Source organism: Mercenaria mercenaria, chromosome 1 (genome assembly GCF_021730395.1).
Source record: "Mercenaria mercenaria strain notata chromosome 1, MADL_Memer_1, whole genome shotgun sequence".
Taxonomy (NCBI): domain Eukaryota; kingdom Metazoa; phylum Mollusca; class Bivalvia; order Venerida; family Veneridae; genus Mercenaria; species Mercenaria mercenaria.
In genome coordinates, this window is record NC_069361.1 from 14,769,672 (window position 1) to 14,796,139 (window position 26,468).

A 26,468-nucleotide genomic window follows, 5' to 3' on the forward strand; every position below is an offset into this window, starting at 1 on the left:
ACAAGAGTTGTTTGTAAAACACGTATGCCCCCATGATGTCCTGTCTCATATTCAGTCCCGACATCACTATGACATTGACCTTTGATATAGCTAACCCCTGACCAAAGGCAATAATCCTATGAAATTCGAAGACAGTAGGCCTAATGGTTCTTTAGTAATTTTCCGTCTTGTGTCGTTGTAACCTTGATCTTTGAAATATTGACCACCCTCCCCCCAAAAACCCCAAAACAACAACAAAACAACAACAACAAAAAAACACTAGGGGTCAAATACTGACCACAGGCGATGATCATATGAAGTTTGCCTATTGTCAGACCAAGCATACTCTAGTTATTGAGCGGAAACCATAGTCTGCCGACCGACAATGAGCAAAACATGAACTTCCTCTTCTTCGAAGGGGCATAAAAATATTCTATATAACATTTTGGCTAGGTACATTCTAGTAAAATAGAATAAAGGTGTGATAAAACAGACAAGCAATCGAAATAAAACTAACATTGGCCTATCCTTGATTGGCACGTTTGCAGCCAATTGAAAACAGATTTCAAGGACGAAATGAAACTTATATTGAAATGAAACTATAAATCATTGTCAAAGTAAATTTGGTCAAATCCTCAATTCTTAAACATTTACTAATTGTTTCGACAAACAGCGAAAAATTGTTTATGAGTACAAAATTTATAAGCAGAGGTTAAAAATAATATTAGCTATACAAAGGTGTAATAATTAACGTTTGTAAAAGAAATACGTTATATAAAAATAATATCATCACAGACTGAAAAAATTCAACACGTGTTTTATAGCTCGACTTTCATCTCTTTAAATCATTGTTGTTGTTATTTTTATCATTAAATACGATATTCAGCCGTGAAATGTGTCGCAACAACTATTTAGAATTTTCATCTTGATTCAAAAGAATGAATAGTTTCTGATACCGAGGGTTTTTTTTTGCCATTAGTGTGCTTAATTATTTTCGTCTCCTGTGTAATAATCATGAATATACACAGATGAGGTAGACATACAAGTTGAAAATGGTGACCCTGACCTTGGAACTGCCAGCAACCCGTTTGTAAAGGGATCTGTGGGTCTGAAACGCGTCTGGGACATTCCAATTCCATTTATAATAAAAAAAAATGGTGAATATCCAACTCTAAGACTCTACAGCAGCGTATGTATGGATCTTTGGGATGGTCAGTAGCAAAATACCGACGGAGGCCGGGCGTGTGTTTAAACAGGTAAATGGTGCTCCCTGCCTAGGTGATATTGTAAATACAGATAGTGGCATTCGCTTAAAAATGTAATAAGAACAGACGGCATCGTGTGGTGCTCATGTAAATTTACATAAAAATTAACCCTCATAAACCATGAATGTTTTCCCTACCAACTATTTCACTGTTAATGTACGAAATACACCAAAGTAGGAAAGCATGTATAAGTCAAAAAGAACTCATCCGAACCAAAACTAAACAATATCTGATACGTTATATTGTAACAATCCAATGTAGATACTTTTATGAAAATTAGGTTAATCGGAATGGTTGGAAGATCTAGATTTAGGACAAACTTTATAATGTTTTACAGTAAAAGACACGAAGATGCATTGTTAATGGGATTTAAACATAGAATTATGAAAAGTCATAATTTATAAATTGTAAGCTTCAATCTATTTTCTCTCTCTCTGTATTACATCCAGCAATATAAATATTACTCAGATAGGTGTAGTAAATATATAGAAATATTTTATGATGTAATAAATTCAGTTATTTGATGTCATAAAATATTTTTTATTTTATGATATATTTAATTCGATTTTATGACATCCATAGATGATTTTCGATATCCACCCCCCACCCCCACACAAATTTGTAGATAACTAAGTAATTAAACATAATTAAGACTATCATAAAATAGACTGATTAAGTGATATTATGATATTACTAAAGTTAAACATCTTTAATTTAATTTTTATGATATTGTTATATGAATATTTGATATCCATAATAAACAACACTACTTTTGGATATCCCAAAATCGATATCATTAAAAGGACGAATTCCCACACTAACATCATGTATTAGGATCACATTAGTTTTGTGCTGCCGTACTATGATTTTAGGATATAAATATGTAAAAGTGCTCATATTTACAGCTATCAAATATTCAATTTTGTGATCACTTCAAATAATTCTTTTTGATATCAGAAAAATATTTAATGAAGTCTTAAATTACAGTTAGATATATCATTAAATATACTATATTTTAAATATATCACTAAATGAATTATTTAAAGATGTCAGAAAATAAAATAGTCACAAATGACTTAAGATATAATAAAAATGCGAATGAAGACTAGACCAGCCATCCATAGCCCCAAAAAATATGCGAAGGCAATAAAAGGTTTTCTCAATTATTTGAACTCCTTAACAACCAAAAAAGATGCTGTGATAAAACATTGTCCTCTGCAGCGCATAACAAATCTTTCAATTTTTCATTTCTAACAATAATGACATAATTTTGCAAGATCAGTCATATGTGCAAAAATGGCAAATAAACAGCATGCGTTTCGTTCTAATTCTTAACATTAACAGCAATAGGAATCAATGTTCATTTTTTAATTTGCTTCGTTCCAGCCTATAAAAACGATTTCCACCTGCAGCAACACCTTAATTACATTCGGTAATAATAACAATAATAATACGTTATCAAATTAAAATATTATTTTTGTGTAGATTTTGCACAGACATATTTTGATTAATGAAGAAAATTAATGTCTATCTAAACAAGAAAATTTAATGGTTATTCGGCGAAGCGTTGTAATTAAAATATCTCTGACGTGTCCGACGGAAATTATAGTCATACGGAAATATTTCATCAGTCATGTATATCATATAAAACCCTTTCTGATGAAACTACAAGTATATAAACACGTACACATAAGAACATACTAGAAGAATAATCAACTAAAATAAAAAGCTCGTTTACGTCCTTGAAATCCACCACCCGAATGGCTGATGCAAGCCTTTACCGATTTACCAATATAAACCCTTAGGTTTTCGAGTGATCACGCTCTAAACGCATGGTCCCTTCACAGCTGATCAACACTGAGGTCTCATAACACTAACTGAATCGATACTGTGCAGAACGTTAAACCGAAACTCTCTTGTAATATTCGTGAATTTTAGCCCAAAAGGTTTATTTTGTGTGAAAAGTTATAGTTGGAAATTTAAGAAAAATGGTTCGAGTAATTAGCCAGGGATTTAACACGCCAAGAAGCCGGCACAGCTCCGGAGAGGATATGATTGACCGATTTGCCGCGATGAAGGCACTCGGAGCACTTCATGATGATGAAAGTAGTAAACAATCTCTGAAAACTGAATGTGTGACAACTTCTCTTGTGATTGATTGCAGTACGGATACAAATGATTCTTTCAGTGGTGTGGACTCCGAGGAGGACAGCCGGGCCTGCAACAGGGCCAGAGACATACAAAACAACAACACACTTCACCAGGTAACCTTACGGGTTAATTATAGCGAATACATTGACCGACATAATTTTGACGCATATGACAAATAGTCGTTTTCTCTTCAGTTTTGAATGATATTTGAGGAAGAATAAGTTATTTTGGCTAAACGGATGAGAAATCTATTAGAAAATGCCATATTTGAAGTTACTGTGTTAGTACTTTTTAAGTTACACAACAATTAGAAATTCGGTCGCTCCCGTTTCGATCAGCTGCGAATCAGCTGTTTAGCCGGTGTTAAGTGTAAAACTGCGCCACCTAGCGGGGATTTCCCGTTGAATTAAATTTATACGTATGTATGTATTTACATCATACTTGCAAAAATGGTTTATCTTCTGTCGAAATATGCACAATTTGGTGCATTATCACAATAAGTGTGTATATTGAGACCCAGTTTACATATAGCTTTATTGCGGAATGTTGCGTAAATCAGTTAAGCGAGAAACGCTCAAGGTCATGGGCAGTATGGATAACGATCGTTAAATCTGACATTTGCTGTTCACGAGCAATGAGATAACGGTTATAAATAGACAAGTGTGAGAAAAGCTGTAGTTTATTTATAGTTTTTCACATGCAATTTAATTGTCAAATTAATAAAACTTAGTAAATTGAAATAAAACCATTAATCCAACAGTTATTATGCTCTTCAAATGGATTTTTTCAGCAAGACAATAAGCTAAATTCAAAACCAGGACTCGGGCCATTCTTATCTCAACTAAATTACTATTTACTTATTTCTATAGGTGCGCGCGAAATTCGAATATTAGCACTATGATTTGAACTAATGACTGTTTCCCTCTGGACCTAATTAAGTTTTCATGGTTATATTTTGTCTGGCGTTACTTTAATATATTTCTGTTTCTCAGGATCCTGTTACACTGAAGAAAGAGAGAAGAAGGGAGAGAAATAAATTGTCTGCCCAGAATTATAGACAGCGCAGGAGACAACAAAGTACTGCAGCACAAAAGGTACACACTGTTTCATTTATTTATTTATTTATTACTTATTTAGATTCTATATTTTCCCCCATTAACAGTTGTAATTACATCTCAGTCAGCTGACAGATTGATAAAGACCAGTATTAAATAATGTATAAAAACGATAATGATGATGATCATGATGATAATGATGATTATTTATTAGAGAAAAGTAAACATTTAATAAAACTAATAATATATTATTAGATAATGATTTTATTGTACTGATGATGAAAATGTATATTTATTTTACAGACTTTGGAATCTCTCGAATCCCATCATAAAATTTTATTGGAAAAAGTCCGTCATCTTGAAGCCGAAAAACACATCGTGGAAGAATATCTCAAAAATTGTGTTCGAGTTCCCTGGTGTCCTTTCCACCAACCTGCTAGTCCTCCAAATCCTAACAATTGCAATAACATTCAAACAGGGCCTAAGCCTGCAAATCCTCCTACACAACCAGATATTATGAATCCTACACAGATTTGTTCATCTATCCCTGGACCTTCTTCTAGTTCTGCAAGTTTCTCACCTCTGCCAGACAACTTCAGACATCATCCTGAGGAGTTTACACCTATTCCCGAAGGATTTAGACCCCTCAACATGGTAGTTGAGGAAAACAACAACATGCCCCTGTGCATGCCAGGAGTCGCCAGGCCGACGGAGGAAAGTTCGATATCGTGAGGCCCCAATCTCATGTTTATTGATTTTAAGCCGCTCTGTCACCTGTTTATTCCGGGGATTGTATCTGCAGATAATATAACTGCACGACAAAATACCGCCACAGGAAGCACGTGAAATGGAGACAAGTTGATCCATTTGGTTATCAGATTAATTTAGAATTAATTTAAATTTATTATGATGTATTGCTATAGTTCTTGTTTAGAAATATTTTAATAAGACATTGTTCACTACAAATTTTACAACAGTTTCAAAGATTTCAATCAGCTGACTATAATGATTGTACAATAGTTTGTAGATGAGGTGATTTAAAATATCAATTCAAGAACGATGCTGTGGACATAGATATCAATTCAGTAATTCTATTACTTAAAGTGTATTACAACGAATACTAATGTAGAAGATGAGTATAATTGTTGGTATGTTAAGATTTAGTTCATTGATATGCTAACATGCTAACTTGTACCGATGTCTGCTTGGGGTCATCACATTCGCCTTGAAAACGTGTTTGAATTGCTGTAATTTTATTCATAAACAAACAGTAATAAGAAAGCAGCAAGCTGACATAGATACAAGATGGTCAGATTTAATATGATCCAGTATATTGTTAATTACTATTTTGATAAATACTTACCCTGTGAAATAACTTGATAACTCCTTGTTCTATGCAATATTTCACGTGCATTCCTTCATGCCCATTATTGATTGGCGGAAATGGTACAATTAAAAGTATCGGGCCATCTTCATCATGTTGCCGTTTGTGAAAGATACTTGAATTGTTTCTCTATTGTTTTGAAGTGTATGAAACGTTAGGAGTAGAAAGGAGAAGAGATTTTATGTATTTTGATAAAAGGTTGTGAGAGATGTAGGGTTGGGTTTGGATTAGATTGTGGTTAGATAGGATTAGATTGAGGTGCACTTCAAGGTTGCATTGGTTTTAACTTGGCAAGCCAATTGTGCATGATAATGCAGTATTGGGCAAGGATAGGACAGAGAAACCATACCTTTGGGAAGGTGTATGTTCATACTATGTAAATAATCATTCTTCATCATCAGATTTTCAGATCTCAGTTTAATGTATTGTTTTTTTTCATTGTTCTCAAAGCAGAATTTTCCTATTTCCGCACACTTTGAAGTTTTAGTATTTTGTTAGAAAAAATGATATATGTATTTTAAATGATTATATGTACAAGTTACAGTTGTTATATTTAAGATTTATATTTCTGAAGTACTCTGTTTTACCTGAGAGTTATGTGAGCGGCAAAGTCAAAACATTATAAGAGGTACAATATTATGTGAATAGATATTATTTTTATAAAGTTAGTTCAGTTAATGTTATGTTGAAATTTCTGAAGCTTACTGCCTTGATGTAACGATGCTAAATTATTGTGTAGAAGTTTAGCTCTTTGAAATGTTTTTATACTATTTTGCACTTGTCAATAAAACTTATGATGAAAAATAAAGCAAAAAAATTGATCACCTGTTTTTGTTCTGTGAATGCGAAGGATTTAATAGAAATAAATATGCGTCAAGAACAAATGCTTCTTCTCTACTCTACAGTACAACTTGCATCCACCATTAACAATATAATTATGTACAACACTATACAACTGTATTATTGCCATACTGGTATGGAGAGCAGATACACGAGATTCCGAAATATCGAGCGAAAGTTAGTACCCTGTTCATCACGGTGATCCCTACTGGTGTATTTGTCTTACACACAAATTGCGACAAAACACGACTCTGACATGTTTAATGACTAACTGCTTTCATATGACCAAACAGATGTGTATATGGTTTATAATGTGATAAAACAGATACCAGCTACATTTGGTCTTCTTTGCATAATGTAAATGTTTATTGTGCTGGATCTCCTTTTTATACCGAAATTTGTCCCCAAAAACATAAACCAATTTTATGAATGTATCTAATTAAAGCATATTAGCAATGTATATTAAACATAATTTTAAGCTGTCGTGCAGATTTAAAAAAAATAGGATATTCATTAGATGCGCAATACAATATACTGCAGAAATAATTAAAGTCTTAGCGTTTTTTTCTGAATTGAGATGGAGTACAACCACGAGAGCACGACACGTCCTGGTCCGGTGTTAAATCAGATGATTAACTTGAAGGTCTAGTTTCTTTTTTATCCTAACACATGCCCATTAATTAAAACATGATAAAAAGAATGCTAAACTTTATTCCTTTGAGTAAGAATGGACTGTACTTTTGCAACTTTTAACAACTTTCAGCGCGCTAACTCTTGTTCATCAGGGAAAATTCAATTGACAGATAAATTAAAAAAAAAACAAACAAAAAACATTTATCAAAGTTGCGTTTGAACAGTTTCATGCTCCTAATATAACATTAATCTACAGTACAACCTCTCCAGAGTGGCCCTCTCTTATCAATCATCAAAATTTGCGGAAGTATACTATCAAATTTACCTCTCCAGAACAATAACCTCTACATAACAGTCAATATTTGTATCTCCTAAAGGGTGTTGCTCTACAGAGGTTGTACTGTATATGGTTTTAGTGGGTGAATTTACAAAACTGTAATATGACTTAGAACAATAAGCTAACAAGTACATCCAAACATAATAAATGCACACTTACAGTTTGAGGTAAAGAATGTCACATTCAGTATAGTAAATCTATAGGACATTTTTTTTCATCCCAGTTTCCAGTTTGAAAACAAATCTACACAATTTAAAAGAAAAAACAAAACAGAAAATGTGTAACTGTTTACATGAACCTTGTTATCTTCTGTATAAGTCAAGCAAAGTCTAAATAATGTGTAGTGTTTTGATGATAGGATTATTCAAAAAATATGGCAACACTTGGATATGCTTTCAAAAATGTGGCAACACTTGGATATGCTTTCAAAAATGTGGCAACTCTTGGATATGCTTTCAAAAAATATGGCAACACTTGGATAAATTGAGTAATTCATAAAGATAAGATCTATGTGTTTATAGTTACAAGTAAGTATTTTTTTCTTGTTACTTGCATATGTGTCTTTTTAAAAATGTTCAAGTTTAGCTTCAATGAAAAAGGTCACACTTGATCTCAACTGAATATAGTGTCCTGAAAATGTAATAACTCTTATGTTCAAGCACAAAGAGACTTCATGGCATTGAAAACAACTAGGAAAACTAAAAGCTTAGTCGCAAAGATAAGTAAATAAATATCCGCAGTACACGCAGTGCACATTTTTTTTTTAAATGAAACGAATTATTGACCTATACTATATTAAATAATGATGTACATTTCATCTTGCCGACCACATATTTAAAGAAATATTTGCTTGCCAGGGACAGAGAAATACTTCGACTTACTAAACTGAATTGAGTTTTACACAATGACGAGACTGTGTCCTACACAGAACAAATGATTGTTGTGGCGTGCAGCGGGAAATTTGAACTTTCCTTCAGTACAGTTTTTTTTTCCGCGACCGTCTCGAGATTTTACCTACAAAAAGCCTGATGCAAAACGGGGAGAACGACCTTGTTCGGTAGACCACAGAATATTTCTGATGCAACTGACATTGCAGAGGTGGCAAAAGTGCAAAGAGCAGACTAATGTGGGGAATTTATTTTTATCGTAAGCGTGTCTCGACTTGTCTTGGCAAAATCATAATATTATTTAGATAAAATAATAGACAGACGTAGAGAAAAAGTTACATGTATCTGTTACACAGTTTTATTACAAAGAATTTAGCTCTAAAGATACCTATATGCAATATTGCAGCATTACTAGTAACAAACGACATAATTAATTAAGGTCGATTGATTTGTTTTAGCTGCGGTTGTGACATAAATAACTAGCTGGTTTTCCCCTTCTGTATATAAATAGACAAGAATAACGTCACTCTCGGTGACGTGGCCAAGTTCATGCGGAGGTTTTCTAACTTTATGGTAGACGATCCGCTCCGATAAACCGCTGCAATGTTTATATTATTACCTCCCTTCCGCAACACACACGTGGGTAGCAAAACATGCCCAGACTCGCTCAAAATCTTGCTGAGCTGTTCATTCATAAGTTTAACGGGCATTGGTAGAAGCAGTTTTAAATGTACCTATATCTATTTTGATTGATTTCTCGATCGATTTTGGGATTTAAATATTTCTAAACATGCAGCCGTTGAAGGTAAACATACTTTATATTATTAGTGTTGTGGAATTAATGCAATGATATGAATGAAAGATAAAATCTATAGATTTTTGATACAAGAGAGATTGCAATCGCTCTGTTAATTATATACTATATATTAAATACTATAAAATACACAAAGTGAATAAAAACAAAAAGAAAAGCAGAAAATATACTTTAATACAATTCTAACTGGTAAAATGTCAGTATATGCACTGAACTTAGATCTATATAAGCTCTGTTAATGTATTATTTTCTGGGACTGTAGTGATTTGCCTGCAATGACCTTTGTTTTCTGTAATATTTTTTATATCATTGTATTTACTACTTATTTTCATTTAAATCGCAGGTATCATAATCTTAATAAGCCACTGAACCCCACTCATCTCCCGCGACCCCAACAACCTTAACATGCATTGCAACTGATCATACATGATAATGAACGATTCGAGTTAAAATATAAATAAAGACAGCATAATGAAACGGTTAATGCTATTTGGTTAGGGATTCCACTGACAACTTTTCCGAGTTTACATATTTAACCGTTATGACTGCAGCGTTAAAAATTAATATTTTTTTTTTTCTATGCTAAGGGGAATTCCCATCCGCCATCTTGATGTCTCAGCGAAATTGAAGCAAACGTAGTGAAAACGTTTTAGGGGTTCGCACTTTACCAGCGTCGGACTAGCTTTAAAATCGGCAAGTTACAAATCTTACAATATTTGTTTTTGATTTGAATTAATTATTGATTAGGAAGACATGTGAAGTGGCGTTACATAAATTTTAAAAGGTGAATTCCCTAATTTTTATTTCAGACAACGCGAATGAATATGACTCAGATTATGCTGTGTACAAACGGGAATAAATTCTTGTGGGTTTAACAACATTTTTATGAAACTGCCAGGATCCGATTAGATGTTTTTTGCAGTCGCATATTAATTTTATTTGAGCAGATGTATAACCACACATGCATCCCTACTTTATGTTAGTACTTTGCAGGGACACTAAGTAATTGCAACGCATAAAAAATGAATATTTCTTCGAACACATTTATTTGAAACATTTTCCAGTCATTTATATCACTTTAATATCTATGTTATTTGTTAGGTATGTACATAGCAGACATGTAAATAAATTATAAAAAAGTAGATAAATAAATAAATTCTGTATATTGTACATGCAGTATATTATTTCATGGATTTAGTGATGTGTTATCACAAGGAAAATATGCTCGTCCGCGCACGGATGAATACTTTGCGACAGAATATGTTCCATTGTGCTTTTCATTAACATTTTGTATCCTTATTTTTGTTCACAAACATGCATAAAACTTGACTGAAGGTTGACATCAAATTTGAACTTCGTTTTTATTTTAAAACGAATATATAGCGGGGAAAACGTTTATTTTGTAAATCATATAGGTCTATTTTACAAATTATAATACAGCTTTTGAAATGTGTGGCAAAGAAAACAAAATAAATAAAAAAAACTTTGTTTTTGTTGCGAGTAGCAAACACTCGCACCAAAACAGCTATTTACACTTGTCAATGAATTTAAAAGATCTTGTTTGACATGTATATTTTTTTTGAAGACAACAGTCACCTTTACACACAATTAGTAGAATTCATTTTTTTTAAAAAAAATCCAAGATACAATTTATCAACGTTTATTTTCGTTTACAATATCAACATGAATTAATATAATATCTCAGAAGCATTTTGTACACGACGGTAATGTTTTGTTATGTTCTAGTATTTTATCTTATAATATTTTTTTAAAAGCAATAATAACAATAATAATAACAATAATGATGATGAAGATGATACACTCTTGAGTTAGAATATGTTTTACAGTATGAAATTTACTTGAATGATTTAAGCCAAATTAAAGCTGGAAAAATGAAAGAAAGAAGCAGTTTGAAAATTGTTGTTTAATTAATTTCTATGTAAGAAATATTTATGAAAATGTACATGTTTTCAAGAAGTAAATAATCCCAAAAGTACAAAGATGGCAGAACCCTCCTTTGAAAGTTTTAGATGAAATTTTATTAACATAGTCCATTGTTTGTGAGATTTTTGTTTTGATTTTTTAGCGGAATGTAATGATACATAAACAAAATCAAAGTAAGAAATATACATTAATAATACATTTTGTTTAGGAAATTAAGAAATGAAATAATCGAAAAAAAATCTGTTTCATTTTTGAGGAAGCAGCACTAGTGTATCTGAGAAGTTTTATTGCTTTTTTCAGTGTTGGAAGGGGTATGAAATTTAATTATTCAGAGTTTCTGTCGGCCTTGAGTTGGATATTTTTTTAAAAAAAATATATATAAAAATGTTTTTGTCGGTGTTAAATAAACATTTAAAACATAACCTTTTAGACGTCGGAGTATGAACATCGGCAATTTTAACAGAAAAACGGCAAGCAAAAGCACAACAAAACGTCTGAAACAAAGAATAGAAAAAAAAAACAATAATAAAAAAAAAAAACAAAAAAAACAAAAAAAAACAAAAAACCAGACATAACATTGACATGGGAAATAACGTCACAGTCTGAAAGCAAAATGTAAGCAGGGCTGTTCAATAGCTTGAAGAAATGACTGAGACCTATTTTTCTAAAAGCAATGTATTATAAAAGTTAACCGTATTCAATTATTATAAAATTTCAAGAGAACTATTGCAGCATGTGATGACATCGATGATTCTACCATGTGGAACTTTAATAAGATAAATTGCACAAAGACAACATCTGATATATTTTTTGATAAACTTCAAAATTTCCTTTTTTTTTTGTCATGAAGGTTTTGAAATCAAATATTAAACTTTTTCAGGTCTTACAATATTATTTTCTGGTTCCATTTGGATCATGGTTCTCTCTAAGACGGTACTAGGGGGTTTGAGGGATGAACCTGTTATGAACAGACTGAGTCTGCTAACATGTTGCTTCTTCAAAATTATCTTTTCACAGATTTTGCGGACAAGTCCGGATAAGTAGGTTTATTTTGGATGTTCCTGACCTGGAAACAAGCAGATTTCTCTTGCAGTCATTAATTATTTACAGTCAGTGAAGTTGAGAATTTTTATTTTTATTATTTTTTTTTTTTTTTGGGGGGGGGGGGGGGGGGGGGTGAAGGGCATTCCATAAAACTTCTGAAACATGTTGTTTTATACTTATTTTTTCCTTTTCTCAAAGAAAAGAGCAAATAAATTATCTCGCAATCTTGAATATTGCAAAAAAGAATATAAATAAAATAAAATAATTATGCCTTTATGACATTACTTATGTACACAAATGATTAACAGTGAGTGTAATTACACAGATTGTAAACAAATGAATGAATGAATAAATAAATAAATAAATGAACAAATAATAAAATAAATGAATGAAATATGATAGATGAAAACAAAAATAACAATGAGTGTATTTACACAGATAGTAAACACGAAAAAAATCAACACAGCAACAACACTGACCATCCGAAAATAAAGAAATAGAAATAAATAAAAACAAAGTAAAAACAATAAGTTACAGATCAGTAGTTTATTTCATTGTTTTTAACATTACAATTTTTCCGGCTTTGTAAAATATTTCTGGAAAAAAACATGCTGTTTTTATTTTTTAGCATATAAATATGGCACATGAAGATAAGATTGTTTGTTATAAAAATATAAAAGGATGAGAAAGAAAGGGAAAAAGTGGTTTGGTTTGTAGATTTTTACTTCAATGCTGGTAGTTTTAAAGTAGTGTATTTAAAAAGAAACATCTTACAGAAACCGCCATTCAATAGACAGAGAAAAAAACCCGCACAAAGAATGGTGTATTTTTGAAGGTCACACATGAATGATATGTGTATGATATTCAAAATGATAAAAAGCTAAAAAAAAAACTGCAGAAAATGTGTATAAATTTGTATTAAAAGTAACCGATGGTGAGAGTAGAATGTTGCCAGGATAATCAAATTTAGATTTCTGACATGCTAAACTTAATTCCTATTTTGTTGGAAAAGAAAACTAGTTCGTAAAATGACAGAAAAGTGGATGACTCCGTAACGTGTAGAAAAATCATAGTTCGTGCATGTTATTTTTTTTGTATAATTATGATTATTACGGTTAGAAATATGTTAACACGCAGTTATATTCATGTCAAAATAGGCATTACTTATGCAGGCAAGGTAAAATATGTGACATGTAGATTCATTAAGGGATATTTATCTGACGATATGATGCCTGTATATATCGGGTGTAGCATCACCCCTTAATTGAAATAAAAGTTATAATTCAGACTTCAATGAAGAAACTCTATTCTGCGTCACAGTGATAATTATTCACTTTCTTGTTATGCTACTTTCAAAGATAAGACCTTTTTGAAGAAATTGGTGGAAATAACGATTTAATATCATTCTATGGACTAGTGTATGCTCGAAAATGGTGATAGATTTTTAAAATAACTTTTGAACGGACGTGATTAATTGTGATGGTGATAACCCAGTGTGTTGGCATCAAGGACACAAATAAATGACCGAGGCACTTCTTCATTAACCAATGGTCTTTGGACGATAATACATGTTTACACATACAGTTCTCCCGAATGTTACTGCAGAAAATAACGACGTCACAAAATAGTTTACTAATGAAATATCATAGTATGTCTATTGAATAACTAGATAAGTGTGCATAGGACACTGGTGTTCCACTCCCCACTTCATGTAACCGTTCGAGCGTACGTGTATGATACTTGTTGACAATTACAAGACTAAGTAAACATTTCAATTACCTTTTGTTGGGGATATACAGCGAACTTTCCCTTTCCGAACCAGTTTTTAATTTTTTATCGTTTTACTTTGTCAACTTTATATTTCAAATATAAATTTCATCTTAAATGCTGGACAAATATGTCATGATCAAAATAACATGAAAAGAAATTCGAAACAAAAAATTGTAATAGATTTCTGTAATTGATCAGACTGGTACTGTGCGTTATCTGGGTCACACTCGCCTATTACGAATCACCACAAACACAACAACAAAAAACTACCATCTTGAAGCGAAGACTGAAATTATTTTATGTTAGGAATAGAAATAATCGCATTTAAGGCCAATTAAATGACTAAAACGATAGGCATGACATCCTTCTCTGGCATTATTGAAATATATGCTGCTTTAAAACAGTAATGTGGGCGGACTTGTCCTTCGTGTGAATAAAATGGTATAATAATACCTCCGCCTTTTTCTTTAACATCTGGCCATGGGTAAAAATAATAACATAAATTAAGATTTTGGACACACTGAATCGGCATTTTTACTGCAGTCTTTAAACAGCATGCAGCAGAACAGAACTGAAAATGTGTGATTCGGAATAGGCACAGTATATGCCATCTATATTTCCTCTTTAGGCATCTCAATGGTCAAGTTGTTTTTAATATGGGATATATGACTGGAAAGAGCGTAAAATTTCGTTCTTTTTAATCTCCCTTTCGTTTCATTTCGTTAAAAAACTAGAACGCAAGCGCTTCTTGAATCTGACATTTTTGGTTACATTCGTCAGATTTCCATATAAGAAAAAATATAGCATTTGGACAATGTTGCAAATATGGATCATGTATAACTTGAACATTTACCAGCAATGAATTATTAGTTTAATGCATTAGATATAAAATTACGGTTTTTTCTTGACGTATGCGCGACGGCTGCTTAAAAGCTTGGAAGTGAGTCAATTTACAGACTGGTTCTGAATAGGCGAGTTCACTGTAAGTCACCAGAGAGGTGGGGTGGGGATTGGGTATTGATATTTCTAGAATTAATATAAAAGGACCAGAAAGAGTATATTTTTCTTTGTTTTTATATTTATTTTTACTTGTGTGCATGTGTGTTGGGGAGAGGGCAGGGCGAGATAGGGGTATGAGTATGAGGGCTTAAATCCAAAACTAGCTGCGCGCTTTCATGTGCTAAACAACATTCCTATAAAGTTTCATGACCCCAGGTCAAATAATTTTTAAGATACATGCTTCCCAAACTTTAAGGGCCTTAATGTATATTTTTACTTTGACAATGGCCATAACTAATGGCTGGCTGAGTAAAAGCCCTAACAGTTTTGTTTATTAGTTTATTAAAGTCTCATTCTTTACAATAAAAACATTAAGACAACATATACATGACCAATCTATAAAGATTTATAGGAGACTAAAACCTGTACATTTTATGACTTGCCATGTGGTTTTGCAAAGATAATATATGCATAAACTGCATAGAAGAGATCAATATTGTAATATTAATATCACTGACAGAATTTCAGAAATATGGAATCTCCCAAAACATTAGAATTAGACAGCCTGTTGAAAACGTTAAGAATCAGCTAAAATCTACCAAATAAAACAGGCAACCTATAATTTCGCCAGGGTTCCAAACACCTCATTAAATTTATTAAAGTATCATTCATGTTTCAAACCAACACTGACATTTACAATAAAAACATTAAGACAACATATACATGCCCAATCTATAAAAAAACCTGTACATTTTATGACCTGGCATGTGATTTTGCAAAGATTATACATGCATAAACTGCATAAAAGAAATCAATCCATTAACATCATTGTAATATTAATATCACAGAATTTCAGGAATATGGTATTTCCCAAACAAAATCCCAAATGTACAACTTCGTATGCTGAGTAATAATTTTATAAGGTTAATGACTCTACGTTAAATGCTTTTTCAGATAAATGCGATGCAAACTTATATTTTTGAACTTTTGTCTGGATCCTAAACAAAACACCAGGTGCATAACTTCACATGCTGAATAACATTCCTAATAATGTTTCTTAAACCAAGGTCAAATTCTTTTTAAGATACATGCGACACAAATTTTAAGCTCTTTTATGCATATATTTGACTAAGTGAAGGACCATAACTCTAGTTCAGCAGAATGAAATTCCAAACAAAACCCAAAGTGCACAACTTCACATTCTGATTAACATGAGGTCTTTTTAGATATGCACAACTTTAATTCGGAAGAACGGACGGAAAAATCAAAGTACCCATCGAAACAAAATTTGGGACGGAGAGGGAGTGGGGGAGGCAGGGTGAGGGGTATAGGGCACAAAAATTAATAATGCTTTTCTCTGTTGTAGATTTGACAGATTTCACTGTAAAACCAATCATACATATTTAGGAAATGACTTTTATTTTTCTACCCGCACTAAATAAAACACTCATTTGTTTCCATATTGCGCTTTAATTTTGGACTGTTTGGTGTGAGGGTGATAGAGAAGAAAATATAGCAAACCATTTTGGTCTAAAAAACATTAAAGTTCATGAGATGACAGCGAATTTTTGCAGGCAGTATCAAACAGATGAATTGATTATCAGTCGTCTATGCATAAAAGATCATAATAATCTAACAAAACATATTAAACTAACATTTAACTATAAAAATTACAAAGATATAATTAAATTGTCTGTTTTCAATGTCTATTACATTGTTAGAGTTTATAGTATATAACAATGTTTGAATCTCAGACGTTTACAACAATTTTCTCTCGAATATTAACTGTTGTTGCTATGCATATTTCAGGAATCAGAAAAGATGCAGAATTTATGTGGCATTCGTCTGGAGGGTCTAGACTTTAATCTAGTCGAGGCAACGCTTGCATCTATAGAAACAAAGTCACTCACACCAATTATAAAAGAAGAACTGAAGCTAAAAATACAGACACAGCGACTAGCTGCTGGGAAAACAGAACTACCCAAGCCCGTATTTAAAGAGCCAGAGAAATGCAAGGTAAATCAACTCCTTATTCCAAGTCATTTAATCTCTGTTAAGCATTAGTGCAGATCGTCCCAATCATCATCTCTGTTTATCATCAATGCAGCTGTTCTCGACCATCGTCTCTGTTTTGCAGAAATGCAGCTCCTGTCGACCATCTTCTCTGCTTACTATAAGTGCAGATGCTCTTGACCATCGTTTCTACTTAGCATGAGTGCAGATCCTCTCGACCATCAGCTCTCTTTAGCATTAGTGCGACTTCTCTCGTCCATCATCTCTGTTTAGCGTTACTGTAGCTCCTCTCGACCATCGTCTCTATTTAGCATTAGTGCAGCTTCCCTCTTCCGTCGTCTCTGTTTAGCTGAAGTGCAGATCCTGTCGTCTATCATCTCTGTTTAGCATTAGTGCACCTCTTCTCTTCCATCGTCTCTGTTTAGCATTATTGCAGCTCCTGTTGTCCATCATCTTTGTTAAGTATTATTGCATCTCCTGTCGTTCATCATCTCTGTTTAGCATTAGTGCAGCTCCTGTCGGCCGTCATCTCTGTTTCGCATTAGTGTAGCTCCTGTCGTTCATCATCTCTGTTTAGCATTATTGCAGCTCCTGTCGCTCATCATCTCTGTTTAGCATTAGTGTAGCTCCTGTCGTCCATCATCTCTGTTTAGCATTATTGCAGCTCCTGTCGTTCATCATCTCTGTTTAGCATTAGTGTAGCTCCTGTCGGCCGTCATCTCTGTTTAGCATTAGTGTAGCTCCTGTCGTTCATCATCTCTGTTTAGCATTATTGCAGCTCCTGTCGCTCATCATCTCTATTTAGCATTAGTGTAGCTCCTGTCGTCCATCATCTCTGTTTAGCATTATTGCAGCTCCTGTCGTTCATCATCTCTGTTTAGCATTAGTGTAGCTCCTGTCGTCCAACATCTCTGTTAAGCGTTACTGTAGCTCCTCTCGACCATCGTCCTTGTTTAGCATTATTGCATCTCCTGTCGTTCATCGTCTCTGTTTAGCTTTAGTGCAGCTCCTGTCGGCCGTCATCTCTGTTTAGCATTAGTGAAGCTCCTGTCGTCCAACACCTCTGTTAAGCGTTACTGCAGCTCCTCTCGACCATCGTCCTTGTTTAGCATTATTGCAGCTCCTCTCTTCCGTCCGTCGTCTCTGTTTAGCATTAGTGCAGATCCTGTCGCCCATCATCTCTCTTTAGCATTTGTGCATCTCTTCTCTTCCATCGTCTCTGTTTAGCATTATTGCAGCTTCTGTTGTTCATCATATCTGTTTAGCATTGCTGCATCTCCTGTCGTTCAACATCTCTGTTTAGCATTAGTGCAGCTCCTGTCGGCCGTCATCTCAGTTTAGCATTAGTGCAGCTCCTGTCGGCCATTATCTCTGTTTAGCATTAGTGCAGCTCCTGTCGGCCGTCATCTCTGTTTAGCATTATTGCAGCTCCTGTCGTTCATCATCTCTCTTTAGCATTAGTGCATCTCTTCTCTTCCATCGTCTCTGTTTAGCATTATTGCAGCTTCTGTTGTTCATCATATCTGTTTAGCATTAGTACAGCTTCTCTCGACCATCATCTCTTTTAGCATTAGCGCAGCTTCTCTCGACCATCAGCTCTGTTTAGCATCAGTACAGCTTCTGTCGACCAGCATCTCTTTTAGCATTAGTGTAGCTCCTCTCGACAATCTTCTGTTTAGCATTAGTTCAGCTCATTGATGCCTACACGTTCTTCAAAAAGTAGATCCGTCGCTGTACCTGATCAGGAAATAGATAAAATTCCTGTAAAGGATTAAGTAAACAGAAATGAATACTTACCACATCCGATTTTAAAATAAATTATTTGGACCTCAATGTAATTGTTCTCATTCTTTGCCGATCAATCCTACATAAGAAGAAAAATAAAGCACTTCAAAATATAATCAGTAAAACGTTATTCAAAGGGAAATTGATAAGTGCAGCTGAGTATGTACGAGTATATATGACAGGATATCGTGTAGTGAGATATAATGGGACACTCTGCATCACATTTTCCTGAAATACTTTTGTGGTTACATTTAAAATCAGTTATTATTTTAAACTAAGAATTTTTTTTGATTAATTCGCAAATGTTATAACAAGAGCTCCCCAAAGCAGGGCAATATACGCCAGAAAGTTTAGATCAGAGGAGGAGAAAGTAAAATTTGAAGATTGTTTCATTGGTTTTTATTTTAGCTCACCTGAGCACAAAGTGCTCAGTGTGAGTTATTGTGATCGCTTGTGAACCGTCCGTCGTCCGTCCGTCCACACGTTCCTTTAAACAACATCTCCTTCTAAACCACTAGGCTAATTTTGATGAAACTTCACAAGGATGTTCCTTGGATAGTCTTCTTTAAAAGATATTCAAAGAATTGAATTCCATACAGAACTCTGGTTGCCATGGCAACCGAAAGGAAAAACTTTAAAAATCTTCTTGTCCAAAACCACAGTTCATAGGGCTTTTATATTTGGTATGTAGCATCATCTGGTGGTCCTCTACCAATATTGTTCAAAGTATCCCCCCTAGGATAAAATATGGCCCCGCCCTGAGGGTCATATGGTTTACATAGACTTTTATAGGGAAAATCTTCTTGTCTAAAACCACACGACCTAGGCCTTTGATATTTGGTATGTAGCACTGCCTGGTGGTCCTCTACCAAGATTGTTCAAATAATTACCTTGGGGTGAAAAGAGGCCCCGCCCCGGGGGTCCCAATTTTACATGGAGTTATATAGGAAAAAAATGTAGCATTGCCTGGTGGTCCTCTATCAAGAGTGTTCAAATTATTACCTTGGGGTGAAAAGAGGCCCCGCCCCGGGGGTCCCAATTTTACAAAGACTTGTATAGGAAAAATCTTTAAAAATCTTCTTGTGTTAAACCACAAGACCTAGGCCTTTGATACTTGGTATGTAGCATTGCCTGGTGGTCCTCTACCAAGATTGCTCAAATTATAACCTTGGGGTGAAAAAGGCCCCGCCCCGGAGGTCCCAATTTTACATAGACTTTATAGGAAAAGACTTTAAAAATCTTCTTGTCTTAAACCACAAGACCTAGGCCTTTGATATTTGGTATGTAGCATTGCCTGGTGGCCCTCTACCGAGATTGTTCAAATTATTACCTTGGGGTGAAAAGAGGCCCCGCCCTGGGGGTCCCAATTTCACATAGACTTTATAGGAAAAAAACTTTAAAAATCTTCTTGTCTGAAACCACAAGACCTAGGCCTTTGATATTTTGTATGTAGCATTACCTTATGTTCCTCTACCAAGATTGTTCAAATTATTACCCTGGGGTGAAAGGTGGCCCTACCCCGGGGATACCAAGTTTTACATAGACTTGTGTAGAAAATTAAAAAAATCTTCTTGTCTGAAAGTTCAAGGCCTAGGCCTTTGATACTTGGTATGTAGCATTGCCTAGTGGTTCTCTAACAAGAATGTTCGAATTATGCCCCTGGGGTGAAAAGAGGCCCTGCCCCGGGGGTCACTTTTTATATGAGTTATCGAAAAAATACTTTAAAATTTCTGATCATATTTCCTAGACTGTTTTATTATAATTACCTGATGACCCCAAGTAATTAGGGGTCACTTTACTTTGACCTTGACCTACTGTTCTACTTTTTTGTTTTTAGCTCACCTGAGCCAAAGGCTCATGTTGAGCTTTAGTGACCGGTCAATGTCCGTCGTCCGTCGTGTGTCGTCCGTCGTGTGTCCGTCAACATTTTCTAAAAAAATCTTCTTCTTGAAAACCACTGTGCAGAATTACACCATACTTCACAGGAATGATCCTTTGGTGGCCCCCTTTCAAAATTGTTCAAAGAATTGAATTCCATGCAGAACTCTGGTTTTCATGGCAACCGAAAGGAAAAACTTTAAAAATCTTCTTGTCCAAAACCACAGGGCATAGGATTTTGATAGCTGGTGTGTAGCATCATCTAGTGGTCCTCTACCAAGATTGTTCAAATTATCCCCCTAGGATCAAATATGGCCCCGCCCCGGGGGTCACATAATTTATATAGACTTATATAGGGCAGACTTTAAAAATCTTCTTGTACAAAACCACACGGCCTAGGGCTTTGATATTTGGTATGGAGCATCATCTAGTGGTCCTCTACCAAGATTGTTCAAATTATCCCCCTAGTTTCAAATATGGCCCCGCCCCGGGGGTCACATAGTTTATATAGACTTATATAGGGAAAACTTTTAAAATCTTCTTGTACAAAACCACAGGCCCTAGGGCTTTGATATTTGGTATGTATCATCATCTAGTGGTCCTCTATCAAGATTGTTCAAATTATCCCCCTAGGGTCAAATATGGTCCCGCCCCGGGGGTCCCAAATTTTACATAGACTTATATAGGAAAAAAAGTTTAAAAATCTTCTTGCCTGAAACCACAAGACTTAGGCCTTTGATATTTTGTTTGTAGCATTGCCTTATGGTCCTCAACCAAAATTGTTCAAATTGTACCCCTTGGGTGAAAAGAGGCTCTGCCCTGGAGGTCCCATGTTTTATAAAGACTTATATAGAAAAAAGTTTAAAAATCTTCTTGTCTGAAACCACACAACCTAGGCATTTGATATTTGGTATGATGCATTGCCTAGTAGTCCTCTACCAAAATTGTTCAAATTATGCCTCTGGGGTTAAAAGAGGCCCCGCCCCAGGGTCACTTAATTATTATATGAGTTATATAGGAAAAAATACTTAAAAAAATATCTGATCCTATTTCCATGACTGTATAATAATAATTACCTGATGACCCTAAGTAATATGATGTCACTTGACTTTGACCTTGACCTGCTGACATACTTTCTTGTTTCTTAAGATTCAGCCTTGAAATTTGGATGACATGTACAGTTTTGCACACAAATCATAAAACTGAATTTCTTGACCATGAATGTGACCTACTGACTTTCTTAATATTTTAACATCAGTTTGACATTTGAAACATGTAGCTCATATTACTCAGGTGAGCGATCCAGGGTCATCATGACCCTCTTGTTTAAGATAGAGCCTTGAAATTTGGATGACAAATACAGTTTTGCACACCGATCTTAAACTGACTTTCAGTGACCATAAATGTGATCTACTGACCTACTTTCTTAATATTTTAGCATCAGTTCGACATTTGAAACATTACTCAGGTGATTATCCAGGGTCATCATGACCCTCTTGTTGTGTGTTTGGGGAGGGCTTGTGCGGCGCAGGCGCGAGATACTAAATGTGTGTGTGTGTGTGTGTGTTTTCGGAGGGGTGGGGTGCTAGGGAGAATGGATTTAATGTTGAGGAGGCGGAGCAAACGTAATGTGTTTGTTGACTATGCAAATCGTCTCATCGCCACCCACGCATAATGCAAATCTACAGTCAATACCTTGAGTAGTTTTGAAGTTGTGCACCGGACACAAAATGCAAAGGAGAAATTTTACATTTGAACTCAGTTTGTGACATTGACCTACCGACTTCGGGCGTGTCAAAAGCAAAATGGGAAATTTCTCAGATAAAAGTTATAATATTATTCCTTCTATTGTGTGCTGAACCCTCTAATATTGTGTTTGAGTCAAGGTTACAGTGTTATAAAACCCCAAAAATAAAGTTGTGATACCTTAGCTATTTAGACGTACAAAGTCAATTTAGATCAAGAAATCTTTAATATGTAGTTACGCGTTCATACTGACGCTGAAAGTTTCTATGGCAATCCAGCTTAAGTTGAATATCAAAAGATGCTATTAAAAGAGAATTTTATGACACAGATGCTTTGAATGTTTTATTACAGCTCACCCCAGAAGAAGAGCAGAAGAGGGACCACCGTAGGGAGAGAAACAGAATAGCCGCTGCCAAGTGTAGAAACAAAAGGAAATCCGTCTCGGAAAATCTAAAAACAGTAAGCGCATGAATTGTTTTGATAAAATGTGCAAAGCCTGTCAGTTTTTACATACATATTTCCAACAGGAAGTGTCACCATCCGATATTATCAATTGTTAATAACTTTTCCATCAGAAAGTTTAAAATATGAAAACCCCAACATAAATGAGTATTGATTCGGCTTATACATTGTTCAGTTATGCACGTACCAGTGTCAGCGTTAGGATTTAATGTTAAATATGTTATCTATTAACTTTTTTTAAGGAATAATTGATAAGTGTAATTGTTGTACTTACTGTAGGTGTTTGATAAAACTTCCAAATTATTTATGCATCTTCATTTCATCGAGCCGAACTTTGTTTTGTCTAGTTTCGAACCATTAAATATTAAACAAAAAGATTATTTTTTAAAAGAAACACTGAATTTATTACTTTCTCAAAGTTGTATGTGCATGTTTTTATGTAATTTCAGTCACTTGCTGAAGAAGAATTAAAGAATTACACATTAAAGCGCAAAATAGAAGAACTGGAAAAAGAAAAACACAAAGTCCTTGAAAAATTGAAAATACAACAAGCATTCACGGGTTATCCCGCCGCAAACAGCCCATCCCCACCAAAACAACTAACACCAGGTAAACATTCACCATCACCATTACCGACACCATCGCCTCCACCCCCATCTCTACCTCTCACACGTGAAGCGTTTGCTACGTTTATAGACATGCCTTCCACTTCCTCAGGAATCTTCAGACAAGATAACTTCCCAGTTGTACCAAGACGATATTCAGAGGATGTGCCAAGAAATCTAGGCTCACTGAATTACCAACCACGGCGTTTCTCTGCAGACAGTAATTTCAGAAGTTGCAGTACACACCAACAGGTTGAAACAGCCAACATGGCCGCCGCTCAAACATTTGACAATTTTGATCAAACCATAACTTGCTCAGAAAACCAGGCTAGTACTCTGCAAGGTTCAGAGATTGATTTTCTTAGTGACGAAGAATTTTTCCGGTTTGAAAATGAAACTATACCATTTGAACAGTACCAAAGTGTTATGCAACCAAACCAGAGCTTGCCTCATAATGACTCTGGAAATATTATCACAACAGATGGGTTCAGGCGTGATACCAAAGCAGATCAAGTTATAAACGAAAATGAGGTAAATGAGAAAATAGGACTAGAAGAATACCATGCATTTGATAGATACCTTGTACCACTGATTCCTGTATTTGAGGATGAAGCGACGGTGCCAGAGTGTAACGAAGCTGATAGGTTTGGTGTAACACCCGGTCCAACATCTCCAACCTTCTACTGACTTTTTGTAGCCCTCGAAACATGTCGTTTTTAGATCTGGTCATTTGATGATGTAAATTCATATATCATAGTTGGTTATTGGGTTTTACATGTACTTTTGCATTATATACCCTGTTCAGATATTTTATATGCCATGTTCATATACATTTTAATATATCATAATATGTTTCATAGTTTAGATAGGATCATATATTCATTTTTTTCACCTATTTCATTTTCATCTGTTTCTAAGTGTATATAACATGCTATGAATTTGAACTGATTGTTTTGAACAAACTTGAAAACGCTCCACTTTCAGAATTTCTTGTAGAAATTTAATGTATAGAGACATACAAGTTTTCATTGGCATGAAACATTAATTTTGCATAACAGGTTACATATACTTAATTACATTTTTTTTCATTCATATTGTTGTTTTAAACTACGGTTGTCTTCAAGATGTTTAAATCATTCCATTTTAGGGCATTATCAGTATTTAGGGCGTTTATTTTTTCTAATAAATGTTTGCTTCTTATAAGGGCGTGTTCTTCAAAGTAACGAGGTTTTTTTTTTAAGAGATGTGTTCACTTTAAAGAGAAGAGGTGTATTTACAAAGATGAGGTGTGAAGTTATTAATAAATTGTCATTTTAGAATAAGAAATAAATTCATCATTTCACAACAATGCATCATTTTACCATTATCATACCAAATGTGTTCAAGATCCTTACATGCCATACCTCACAAAATGATTTTTCGACTAGGAGTCTTTCTTTAGTCAGTAACATACTAGTGCTAAGTCAAGGGAGTTGGCTGTCAATAACAAATGTGGTGCTACGAGTATTTTAAGATTTGGTGCATTTCATCGATTTTACACATTTTTGCTACAAGAAAGTTGTGTTTAAAACACATTAATAAACTTTTTTTGTAAAGATGCTTGTATAAACTTATGTCTTATATAAACCGGTGTACATCGATGTAATGTATTTGTTTATATGTGTATATTGTTTGTTTGATAAAAATACCTATACATCCTAACTGGTTGGCACATAATTGGGCCTTTTAAGATTTTTTTAAAGCCAGTTTTCATGATGTGTCTGTAATATACGTACACGTTGCTTCTATGGGTAAATGTTTTTTAATATTTTTATGTTTGTATTTTCTGTTTGTATGTACAAACATGTTTGTTATTTGTTTATTGAATAAACTGTAAGTACAATTTTATTGTCACTGCTCCCTTTCTAGTTCTGCTTTCATGTCCCACCCCTTCTAATAAAACGGAGTATATATTTTACTCATATCGGTTGGTTGGTCTGTTGGTTTTTGTCTGTGTGTCTCTCTGTTGGTCAATGGACCATTTTGGTTTCCGATTAATAGCAGGAGAAAAAAAGACCAACAATGGTCAAACTTTACAGGATGAGTGTCTGTGTTCAGTAAGTAATCCCTATTAGGGTCAAAAGTCAAGGACACAATCACCACGGGGGTGAATACTGTTTCCGAACGCTAGGGCATACAGATGTTTAACTTCATGGGATGATGACCTATCCTTATTGGAATGGGGGTCACAGTGACTTCAGACAGAAGACGGTTCCTGAACTCTTAGGAATTGAATGTTTTTAAATAGATTATCCTACTATTCCATATGTCTGTAGGTCAAAAGTCAAGACAAAGTCCCTTTAACGCCAAAATTAAATCGCCCCTATTGGATGTACGCACGTATTGAGTGTACTATATACTGACTATAGGTTAGGTTAGGTTTAACATAGGTTTAATAGTGTACATTCAATGCGTGCGTACACTCAATGCGGGAGATTTGATGCCGTCCACTGGAGAAATGATCAAGGTTACCCCTTACATATTTGTAGCATTTACGGAACAGTAGTAGATACTGCATTCAAGCTGCAAAAGTGTTGCTTGCACTTACACTTTTATAGTGGCTATCTAGCATGAGGAATCATGAATAAAATTGAATTACCAACAAGGCAATCGGATACACCGGTGGATGCTCCTCGATGCAAATATCCCAAGGGGGGATTCAAAAACAGGGTCATATAGAGTTATGGTTCTTAGTTACTGCACTCCCCTTTAGTGTGTTCTATAAGAATTTAAAGTTCGAAGAAAGTATCTCCTATAGTTAAGGAGAGATGCTCTGGGCAAAGTGTTTAACACAAAGGGAGGTAATTAAAATTGAGGCCAGCTAGAGTTATGGTTCTT

General features: G+C 34.4%; 2 protein-coding genes across 4 annotated transcripts; both read left to right on the forward strand.

Moving 5' to 3' along the window:
- Window positions 1–2,995: 2,995 nt before the first annotated feature.
- On the forward strand, window positions 2,996–6,655 carry LOC123544914 (uncharacterized). The gene is made up of 3 exons (XM_045331068.2): window positions 2,996–3,508; window positions 4,388–4,489; window positions 4,754–6,655. Exons 1-3 carry the CDS (start codon window positions 3,233–3,235, stop codon window positions 5,180–5,182), a joined length of 807 nt encoding a protein of 268 aa, XP_045187003.2. The 5' UTR covers window positions 2,996–3,232; the 3' UTR covers window positions 5,183–6,655.
- A 2,519-nt stretch (window positions 6,656–9,174) lies between these two features.
- Window positions 9,175–25,473, forward strand: LOC123544915 (uncharacterized). Of its 3 annotated transcripts, none has more exons than XM_045331071.2 (5): window positions 9,175–9,336; window positions 9,933–10,129; window positions 16,912–17,118; window positions 22,876–22,983; window positions 23,436–25,473. In XM_045331071.2, the coding sequence occupies exons 3-5, from the start codon at window positions 16,924–16,926 to the stop codon at window positions 24,276–24,278; spliced, it is 1,146 nt and encodes a 381-aa protein (XP_045187006.1). In that variant the 5' UTR covers window positions 9,175–9,336; window positions 9,933–10,129; window positions 16,912–16,923; the 3' UTR covers window positions 24,279–25,473. The 3 variants fall into 3 exon arrangements, with proteins under 3 accessions (XP_045187006.1, XP_045187005.1, XP_045187004.1); XM_045331070.2 differs by having other exon boundaries at window positions 9,933–10,038; XM_045331069.2 differs by lacking the exon at window positions 9,933–10,129.
- Window positions 25,474–26,468: the final 995 nt, after the last annotated feature.